The sequence below is a fragment of the Octopus bimaculoides genome, chromosome 3 (assembly GCF_001194135.2).
Source record: "Octopus bimaculoides isolate UCB-OBI-ISO-001 chromosome 3, ASM119413v2, whole genome shotgun sequence".
NCBI lineage: Eukaryota > Metazoa > Mollusca > Cephalopoda > Octopoda > Octopodidae > Octopus > Octopus bimaculoides.
This window is the reverse complement of record NC_068983.1, coordinates 149946376-149957129: the sequence shown is the minus strand read 5'-3', so window position 1 is coordinate 149957129 and position 10754 is coordinate 149946376. Positions and strand designations below refer to the sequence as shown.

The following is a 10754-nucleotide window of genomic DNA, read 5'->3' as shown; positions in this document are numbered from 1 at the left end:
TATATATTGCGATTGAGAATTTAAAATCACTTCTTTAACTTTCTAAGACATCTCAACACTTCTAAAAGCAAACTTCGTTTGTTTATTTACGTTTGTCATAATTTGAATTTAATATATGATAGTGTCTCATAAAGCGAGATTTCTATACATCTTAAATTTGCAGAGGAATCTGTAGTGGGGGAGTTTAGCTCAATCGATCAAAGCATCGTGACGCGTAATCACGGAGATGTGAGTTCGAGACCACAGCTAACCACCTACACTTTTTTCTGCAAAATAGGGGTAGTTTATCCTGTTCAGGCTATATTATTAGCATTATTCTGCAATTGAGAATTTAAAATCACTTCTTTAACTTTGTAAGACATCTCAACACTTCTAAAAGCAAACTTTGTTTGTTTGTTTACGTTTGTTTTAATTTGAATTTAACATATATATACATACATTCATGTAGAAGGTTGAAAAGGAACATATGAGTTGATATATTAATCCAAAGAAAAGGAAGGGATTTAACACATCTTTATTATTAGTTACAATTGTTTTGGTACCACTTCATTTCTAACATAATTGCACATAAATAATTTCATATGAAACGTTATGCAAAATGTGCAGTTAATTACATTGGAGTGGCACTTCATCAGACTTGCATCAAAAAGGTGCACCCTTATATTATATATACATTATACAGACGGACACACACAAACATACACAATACATTTTTTTCTATGTACACAGAAGACAAAGAGTAATCATTTTAGAGCCAAATTTACTTGCAGTGCTGTAATTGATGTTAAACTGCATTGTTCTTTATCTGGCTTTTTAAACTGCAAACTATTAATCTGTACTACAATTGCCATCATTTTTACATTCATCATTTTCCTCCACCTCTTCTCGTTGATGGAGCTGGAAAAACACAAGAATTTGTTCAATATTTAAATAGTAAAATAAGGGGAAAAAAACAGAAAATGCATTTGCAGGTAACTCAAACTTCTATTAATTAAAAAAATTTTTTTTTTAGATCAATATATGATGGCTATGCGACAGTTCATTTGTAAGAGGCTTGCTGCAGCTGTCAAAAATACTGAAAATTCTTCAAATCCAAAGTGTTGGCTTTTACTGAATTTGAAGATTTTGATAAGATTCTAGACTCAACAAGTTTAGAGGGTGCAAGTAAGGATAAAAAGGAGTTGGACACGTAACCAAGCTACCCTTTCATTAGAAATAGGAAAACCTTCCATTTGTAAAGATGCTCTTCAGTATATGAATTGATGTTTCTAAAATAAATGTGGATTAAGAAACTCAGGGTCCTCATCCTGAAGATATTAGCAACAACCGAGATGATGAACCCTCTCAACTACAATGCAGAAAATTTTAGTAAACCTTGTTTATAGATGAGGACAGCTGTTTTAAGAAGTGTCGATTTCTGACTGTGGAGGGGACCTGTGGAAGATGCAGACCCAGGAAGACATGAGATGTGGTGGTGAAGCATGATCTTCGAATGTTGGGTCCCGCTGAGGTGATGGCGGGTGATCAAAACCTTTGGCAATATGCCATGCTTGAGAAGACACATCAAGCCAAGTGAAGTTATAGTGGTGGCTGATGTCTGTGTCATGTAACTGGCACCCATGCTAGTAACACATAAAAAGCACCCATTACACTCTTGGATTGGTTGGCATTAGAAAGGGTATCTAGCTGTAAAAACCATGCAAAATCAGACTGGAACTTGGTGCAGCTCTCCAGCTTACCAGTTTCAATCAAACCATCTAACCCATGCCAGCATGGAAAGCAGACACTAAATGATGATGATTCAAGTTTTGAAATTTAACCATATTCATGGATAGAGAACAATATATCAGAAAATATAGTATATTGTTTATGCTGTTGATATTTTCTGGACAAAGGCGCAGACATAGCTGTGTAGATAAGAAGCTAGCTTTGCAACTCCATGATCTTGGGTTCAGTCTTACTGCATTTCACTTTGGGCAAATTTCTTCAACTATATGGTTTCAGGCTGACCAATGCCTTGTGAGTGAATTCGATCGATGGAAACTGTATGAAAGTCTGTTATGTTTGTGTGTGTCTGTGCCTTTATCTTTGTCTTCCTACTGCTTGACAAGTGTTGGTTTGTTTACATCTCCTGACTTAAAAAATGAGTACTGGGATTGATTTATTTGACTAGACCTTTTAAGGCTGTGCTCCAGTCAAATGACTGAAATCACACAATATTGCAGTGCTGGGAGAGGAATTGGTGGCGATAACAATGATGTGCTTTTATGCACTGTAAAACCAAAATGAGAGTTTCTTTCTTGGTAATTATTACAGTATTGTGTGTTCTAATACAACATCTACTTTTAAGTGGTGAATATTTTACATTTTGGTATTAATACTGCTTCTGTTGCTCTCTCTCTCTCTCTCTCTCTTTCTCTCATCAGGTCTGCCTGACTGGCGATGGCACGTAAAAAGCCCCAACCAATTGTGGCCGATGCCAGTATCCACTGACTGGCTCTTATGCCGGTGGCACGTAAAAAGCACCATCTGAACGTGATCAATCCCAGTACCCCCTGACTGGCTCTGTGCTGGTGGCATGTAAAAAAAAAAACACCCACTACACTCTGAGTGGCTGGCGTTAGGAAGGGCATTCAGCTGTAGAAACATTGCCAGATCAGATTGGTGCCTGGTGCAGCTGCTGGCTCTCCAGACCTCAGTCAAACTATCCAATAAATGTCAGCATGGAAAACGGATGTTAAACGATGATGATGAAATAAGTCATCATCATCATCATCATCGTCTAGCATCTGCCTTCCATGCTAGCATGGGTAGAATGGTTTGACAAGAGGCGGCCAGGCAGAAGCCTGCACCAGACTTCTGTGACTGTTTGGCAGGATTTTTACAGCTGGATGTAAAAATCAAGAATATAAATGGGGTGGTTGAGTAAAGGAAGAGAGATATAGATGGTGGCATAATATAAGTGGCAAGATATTGCAAAGGAAGTGTGATTAAAGAGTACAGGGGGATGGTGAGTGGCAAAATCTTGGGTATATATAGAATCAGGAGGCTACTAGATAGCAATGATACAGAGTATCAGGCTGTAAGGATCAGATTGAAGAGTGAGAGCTAGGCACAGTGTATGAAAGAAGAAATGTAAGGAAGAGATGTGATGTAGATTGGTTTGTTACGTGTGGGTGGAACACACAGGTCAGGGGCTAGCAGAGAGCAATGATACAGTGGCACATAGCCAAGAGGACAGGATTGGGGAGTAGGAGATAAGCATAGTGCATAAAGCGGAAATGTGAGGAAGAGAAGAGATGCAGAGACATAGTTTGGTTTGTTGTGGTAGTGTGCAAGAAGTTTTTTTGTTAAGTGTGGGTGGGTTTTCTCGAGAACTTTATAATGCCAGATATCTCGGTCCATTGTCATTTTCTCCAGGAGGCCCAACATCCTGAGATCAGTCCTGACCATTTTATCCCATATCTTCCTGGGTCTCCCTCTTCTGCAGGTACCATCTACTTTCAGTGATTGGTACTTCTTTATGCAGCTGAGTTTGAGGTAAGCATAGTGTATGAAGCGGAAATGTGAGGAAGAGAAGAGATGTAGAGACGTAGTTTGGTTTGTTGTGGTAGAGTGTGTGAGAAGTTTCCTTGTTAAGTGTGAGTGGGACACACAGCACTTCTAGAACTCAGTTTCGCTGACATGGGTGGGTCTTCTCAAGAACTTTATATCGCCAGACATTTCGCTCTATTGTCATTCTCTCCGTGAGGCCCAACATCCTGAGATTGGTCCTTACCATTTCATCCTATGTCTTCCTGGGTCTCCCTCTTTTGCAAGTACCATCCACTTTCAGTGATTGGTACTTCTTTAAGCAGCTTCTTGAGTTTGTTCTTCAAATACATTATTATTCCATATTGTAGAAAAGTTACAATAAGTCAAGGTTTGATGTATTTCTTTATTTCATATAATGTGAGATTAGTCTGGATACACTAACTCACTCTGTCTCTTCAACTCATTCTTGGTTTGAAAAATAATGCATATAGGTCTATATTATATTGATCTCACTCCACACATCAACCAGGGCTAACTCTAACTGCCCTTTTTAGAGCACAATGAAGGTCTCCTGTATCTGTGGAGAAAAATACTCTTGCTTTTGTTATAATGAACTTATTGTATACAGTGGCCAAAGTTGTTGGAAAGATGGTGAATAATCTTGTGAGCTTCTACCAAGTCAGCTGCTAGACATCAATATCTTAATGTGTTTATGCCCAGAGAAGCAGCACGTTCAAGATATAGTAAGTGACTAAAAGAAGGTATTTGTCTGGTTGCATGTTTCTAGAAAGCTTCTAGTAAATCACTGTTCTGGACAAAACAGGGGTTTCAACATGCAGCAGTAAAGTGTGTGAATGTACAATATAGTTTTAAATAGATAGTAAGTGAGTGACTGACAAAGACCTTACTGAGTGATGCTAAGATACACTCAGCCTTTGTTATGATTTAAAAATGTGGTTTGCCCAATGCAGATCATTGTTCACAAAATGCCTAGGTCACTTTCACCAGCATACTTCCTAAAGTTGGTACTGTGAAGAGAGAAGGTAAATTCTGGGTTCTTCCTCCTAAAATATAAGAGATGTATTTGTGTACAACAAACTTGAGTTGACAGTCTGCAATCCATTGTTGCACAGTGCCTAGGTCAGATAACAGGAAAGACCTAAAGTATTTAGAATCTGTTCTTTTTATCTTAAGGTACAGCTTAATGTTATGTGTATTTTAACACAGTAACATGCTTCAAGTTGGCATCTATTTCATTAATGTATGCAACAAATAACTGGGGACCAAGAAAAAAAACCCTGCATGAATCCTTTCATCTGCCATGGTAGGCTGAATATAGTTGATTATATGTATTTTTACTTATATTTACAAGATATGGATTTCTTTATTAAATCATTAATAAATAATATCAATAATTCTAAGTCACTACTTGGAGGTATTAACCACTATTAAACAGAAATTTCAATAGAAAAAAGTCTGGAGAAATATACTTAGTAAAATGGGGGGAAAAAAAAAAACAAAAAAAAACAGTGCAAACAGGAAGTCTTTGAGAGGTCAAGTTCTTTCTAAAATGAGGCTAAACCATATTTCTTGCACAGAAGAGAACTTAGTGTTATTGTTTTAGGTTCAAAAGTTGGAACTATTTGAACTATGGTTTCATACAGCTCAGGATTTGGCAACAGGAGTGGATCTTTGCTGTAGAACACTTTACTCATTTTTTTCCTGTCTGGAAGGTAAGAAAAAAGGTGAAAACCAACCCAAGTAGGATTTAAATTTAGAATGTAAAGAACTTCAACTACATACTGCATAACTTTTTGCTCAATAATAATAACAAAATTTTTACCTCACGAGCTATTTCTGTAAAAACTAAAGCCTTAGCAAGTTTGTCTTCATCTGTAGTAGGCTTATCAAGATTCCAATACGTAAACTGAGGAACTCTGGCAACAATAGAAAATTGTCTATCCTCTTCTTCAGACAGTGGTACTTTTTTCTCTTTTACAATCATACCTGAAAATGGATTTTGGAGAATAAATAAGCATACGTGTACATACACATTCGTTTACTGGTTTTAACCATTCAGCTGTTCTACAATGTGTGTAAGGTGTTTTGGACTGCAAGAATGTGTGTTAAAATTGAGATCTCATTGGGTGAAGTCCCCTTACCAATGTGCAAAAAAGAAGCATGAAAATGTTAATAAGAAAGATTACTGAATGTTGAGGATGTATGGAGTAGAGATGAAATGCTCTAAGTAGAAAAAGAAGGGTTGGTCATCCAAGTTGATAGCAGTATAGTAGAGTGATTAATGCTACAAAGGTAAAAAAAAGGCAACTGGACTACCAGGTGCAGTCACTGAGATGCTGAAAATATCGGAGAAGGTAAGTCACATGGTGAACAAGTGCATAGCCAATCGTGCAGCACAGGAAGGTGTTGTAACAATATTGTCAAGTACAACAGAGAAGAAAAAGTACAGAGACAATAAGTTGATGGACCAGATTATGAAAGTTACCGAAAATGTTTTAGCACAAATAATCAAGAAGAGAAGTACACTAGATGAAATGCAATTTGGCTAGGTGCTTGGAAGATGACTGCAGGAGAAATTCTTGGTTAGGAATAAGGTACGATACAAAGCATTTATTGACTCTGGGAGAGTCCAATAATCTGTAATAGAAAAGTTGTTGCTAAGAAAATTAGGAATAGATGAATGGCTTGTAAGGGCTGTTCAAACCATATACAGGAGCAGTCAACAAGGTAAGAGTTGGCAATGAGTATAGTGGACTATAAGCAGGAAGGGGCTCTTCCTCAGCCCCTTCCTGTTTATAGTCCTTTGAATCTCCAAAAAAAGGAGTTTGCTAATAATCTCTTTCTTACAGTTGAATCTATAGGAGATATAGAGAAGAAACCCCAGATATACAAACATGACTTGCAATCAAGATGCTTTGAACTAAACTTAGCAAAGATGAAAGAAAGAAGAGCAACACAATCACTATAACCAAAGAAACAGCCATGTTTGATATGTAAAAAAGATAAAAATCTCCATGAAATATCCAGTGGAAAGGAATCACAAGCAGGCTAATAGAGAAAGTAGACTTTATGTGACAGATGCACATTTAATGAGGGATGATATTGAAGCCATATCTATTCATTCCCCATCACTCTACCTCTTTCACTCACCATAATGCCTATGTATGAAGGATTTCATTGTATCTGTACCCAATACACTCTGCCATCATTCTCTCTTCCCAGGCCTCATCATCTCTAACATTGTCTATCTTTATTGATAGGCATTGCTCTTTCTACCACTCTCTCAAAGCAACATAAGCCAGATGCACAAGTGCAGTGTAAGCACCAATTGCACATTTGACTTTGTGCCTGTATATAAAAAGACTACCTTACAATCTACCTTCACACCACCCTTTCCTGTACTGCCATCTTACTCATGCTCCTTTTATCCAATCATCTTGTCTCTTTGTCTGACATCACTATCGCAATGCCTTCTGTCATTGCTCTATCCTCTTATGTTCCCTTGAACATCTCAGAATAATGAGTATTCCTATCACCCCTACTTATCACTCATGCCTCCACTGCTCATTACTATCATTCATGCTTGTTTCTCACCTCTCTAATACTCTAACACCTTTTCACGCTCTTTGCACCAGGTTGTCAGTGAGACAAAAGGCAGTAGATCACTCCTCCATACTGCATTATGCTCAGAGTTACTAGATCAATTTGGCCCTCTCATCTCTCCAATAATCAACCCTGCCCTCTCATGATAGTTACCTAACTTTCTTGCTCACCCCAAGGAATATCCCCAAGGAATATCTACCATTACTTCGTCTATACTCTCCTCTTAGATCACCTGCTCCATAATCCACTGCTCTTGTATTTATCACTTTCTTATAACTTACACCAATCTAACAACCCATTCATTTCAACCATCACTCTCTCGTTTCTCTCCCACTCATCCTCATTCTTCCATCACACCTGTCACTTCTGTTCATCTCCTCAGTCAAGCAATCCTAAATGAACAAACATTTTACAGAATAGCAAGGACTCAAATCTTCAGGGTACATGGCAACTCTACTATTGTTGGTAGTATACTATGTAAACTGGTGGTTGGCAAGCAGAGATAATGGGTTACAAGGATCATTCATTTTTGTTGAAGAGGTCACCCTGTTCTTAACACTAAAGAGTTTTCTCAACCCCATGTTGTCCCTGTTCATTCCACATCCACTTTATAGAGTGTATTGGATATATTTCATAGCAGCACCAGCATTAGTGATGTTGCCTTCTGCAATGTAAGACTAGAGAGTCCTCACTACTCACTGGTGGATTCATTAGTTCAAAGCAACATAAGCCAGAAAGTGAATATCAGAGAGAACAATGACAAGAAAAACCATGTTATGTAGATTAAAGGAACAAGATTATAAGTGGAGTGAGAGAGTGATAGAAAGAGCAATGCCTATCAATAAAGATAGAGAATGTTAGAGATGATGAGGCCTGGGAAGAGAGAATGATGGCAGAGTGTATTGGGTACAGATACAATGAAATCCTTTATACATAGGCATTATGATGTGTGAAAGAGGTAGAGTGATGGGGAATGAATAGATATGGCTTCAATATCATCCCTCATTAAATGGACAGTAAGGTATAGTGAATAGGAGAGAAGGTTAAATAGGTTAAATGCCATACCTAAGGTTACACAGACAGCATAGTACATAATATCATTTCTTTTTACTAAAAGCAGGAGAAAGAAAATGGATATACAGAAATTTTCTCATTAACTCACTTTCATATCCTTGAGGAGGTGTCAAAATTTTACCATTTAAGGGACGGCCTCGAAAAGATGCTGTGAGCTCTAAAGTAAAATAATATAAAAATATATTAAAAATAAAGAAAATCATTGAAACCAATGAATTCAAATTAGTATTAATTAATAATTTTTGTCAATCCAGTTGATATAAAAATTGGTTTATGGAGAGTATTTTATTCTAGTTTAGTTAAAAATAATTTTTAATTTTAGCTTTAAATCATCCACCATAATTCCATCTTTTATAAATATTCTACAGTGAGTGATTCTAGGGGCATTTGGTTACTATTTCCAGCAGGTCAAGTGATCTTGTTAATTTGGCCACAGCTTGAGGAATATTACATGTAACTAAACATACTAGCTTGTACTAGCTTGGCCTACTAGAAACAGCATCTAAATAGCATCATGAATAATATATACATTCATATATATATATATATATATATATATATATATACACAAAGTACTAATACAGTGTCCATATTCTCAAGTTTATAAATTAATTTACAAGCATACATTTACCATACACACTTATGGCTAAGTTATGCAAATAGACTATGTGGTTATACTACAGGTCTCTGTTGTTCATTGCATTTTTCAAGCTATGAACTTGAAATGACAAGCAAAACTACTCAAGCTGCTCTTCATTCCCTTCAGCAGACAGAACCTTTTGATTTAATCACAGTAACTATTTAGGACAATGAAGGTAAAGAATATTTACTAAATATATGCATGTAACATTTATTTACAAATGGTGAATGATGTAAATATTAGTAAAGGAACCGAAATAGTAATAATGCAGAAAAATGAAACAAAATTTCTATTATTTGTCTTTCCTAGATTTGACATTCCAATGACAGTGCTGTCAAATAATGACCTAGAATTTAGTTAAAGGACTGATGAAACCAGTTTAATTGCAAGGGCTGGGTTGATTATATTCTTATAAAGAATAATTTTTAAAATAGTATGTTTTGCACAGATTATTCCTTGTCACTCTAACTCCCAGATAGACGTTAAAAGTAGCAATCTAAAACCAACAATGCTATTGTTGCTCATTTGTGATCATCATCATTGTTTAACGTTCGCTTTCCATGCTAGCATGGGTTGGACGGTTTGACTGAGGACTGGTGAGCCAGAAGGCTGCACCAGGCTCCAATCTGAATTGGCAGAGTTTCTACAGTTGGATGCCCTTCCTAACGCCAACCACTCCGAGAGTGTAGTGGGTGCTTTTACATGCCACCGGCATGAAGGCCAGTCAGGCGGTACTAGCAATGGCCACGCTCGAAATGGTGTATTTTATGTGCCACCTGCACAGGAGCCAGTCCACCGGCACTGGCAACAATCTCGCTCGAATGTCTTACTGGCAACGGCCACGCTCGAAATGGTGTATTTTACGTGTCACCCGCACAGGTGATATAAAATAAAAATAACAGTTGGATCTACGAGAAATAATCAAAATGTTCATACAGTAACTAGAAGTAGCTACACACTCAAGTACTTAAGAGTGCTTATTTGTCTTTTCCTCGACTAATAGGGCTAGAAGATGTTCATAGAGTTCAGTACCCTAAATTAAGGTAAGGAAAGCCTACATGCATAGGTTCATTGCTTGATGCAGTCACAGTAAAATATACAAACACTGTCACTGCAGTGTGAATTTAATGTCACAATTGTGAATTTAATGTCACTGGGTAATAATAAGTACCACAATCATGTGGACAAAAGACATATAAAAATGGAAGCAAAAATATGAAAACAATATGGTTTTCATCACCCTGGGATTCAGTCAGAGTGCCCGTCCCAATGCATCCAACCTTGCCTTTTTCCATTGTCTGCTGGGACCACGAGAGAATGTAAGAATTTCGTAGCTTACTACACGAACAATAAAATTAAGAAAATATATTCCAGTTTAAAGAATATGATTGAATAAAACAACACCAGCAACAACCGATAAAGTAACAGATAACAACGATGATCACAATAACAGGAGCTACAGACGGTAACTGCAAGGACAAATGCTGGAGTATGGTACAAAAATATTTCTTTTATATGGTTTCTATGAGTAAATATTCTTCCTAATACCAGCCACTCTGTATTTTATCGTGGCACCATCACAATAGAGGTCATGCAGACGCAGGTTTTCGTACCACAAGGGAGGTTACTTAATGTATTATGTATAACACTATTACCATATAAGTAGTACAATATACTAAGATGAATATTTAAGAAATAATGATTAGAATTTTCATTTAATGCCCGTTTTCCGTGTGGCCATCACTTGAAATAAATATATTTTTCGCATAACTTCAGATTTCTCCCCCCCCCTCCTCACTGACTTTGGATGATCATAACATTCAGAAAAATGGATATTTTTTAATGAAATTTTCTACGAATATGTGTTATATCATAAAGATTC

General features: G+C 36.9%; 2 protein-coding genes across 4 annotated transcripts in view; one reads left to right on the top strand and one right to left on the bottom strand.

The window, feature by feature from the left end:
* LOC106876669 (serine/threonine-protein phosphatase 2A 56 kDa regulatory subunit alpha isoform) overlaps positions 1–10754 on the top strand; it is a 346085-nt gene that overhangs the window by 326267 nt on the left and 9064 nt on the right. The gene's annotated exons all lie outside the window — the stretch shown is intronic.
* Positions 499–10754, bottom strand: part of LOC106876667 (uncharacterized) — a 14046-nt gene continuing 3790 nt past the window's right edge. The window contains exons 1-4 of one of the 2 annotated variants that reach the window (XM_052966628.1): positions 10113–10411; positions 8321–8389; positions 5378–5541; positions 499–897 (exon numbers count right to left, since the gene is read on the bottom strand). In XM_052966628.1, the coding sequence (XP_052822588.1) occupies positions 829–897; positions 5378–5541; positions 8321–8389; positions 10113–10167 (357 nt within the window). In that variant the 5' untranslated portion in view covers positions 10168–10411 and the 3' untranslated portion in view covers positions 499–828. Of the gene's footprint in view, positions 898–5377; positions 5542–8320; positions 8390–10112; positions 10412–10754 lie in introns of those variants that run through there. The other variant, XM_014925300.2, reaches the window with a different exon arrangement.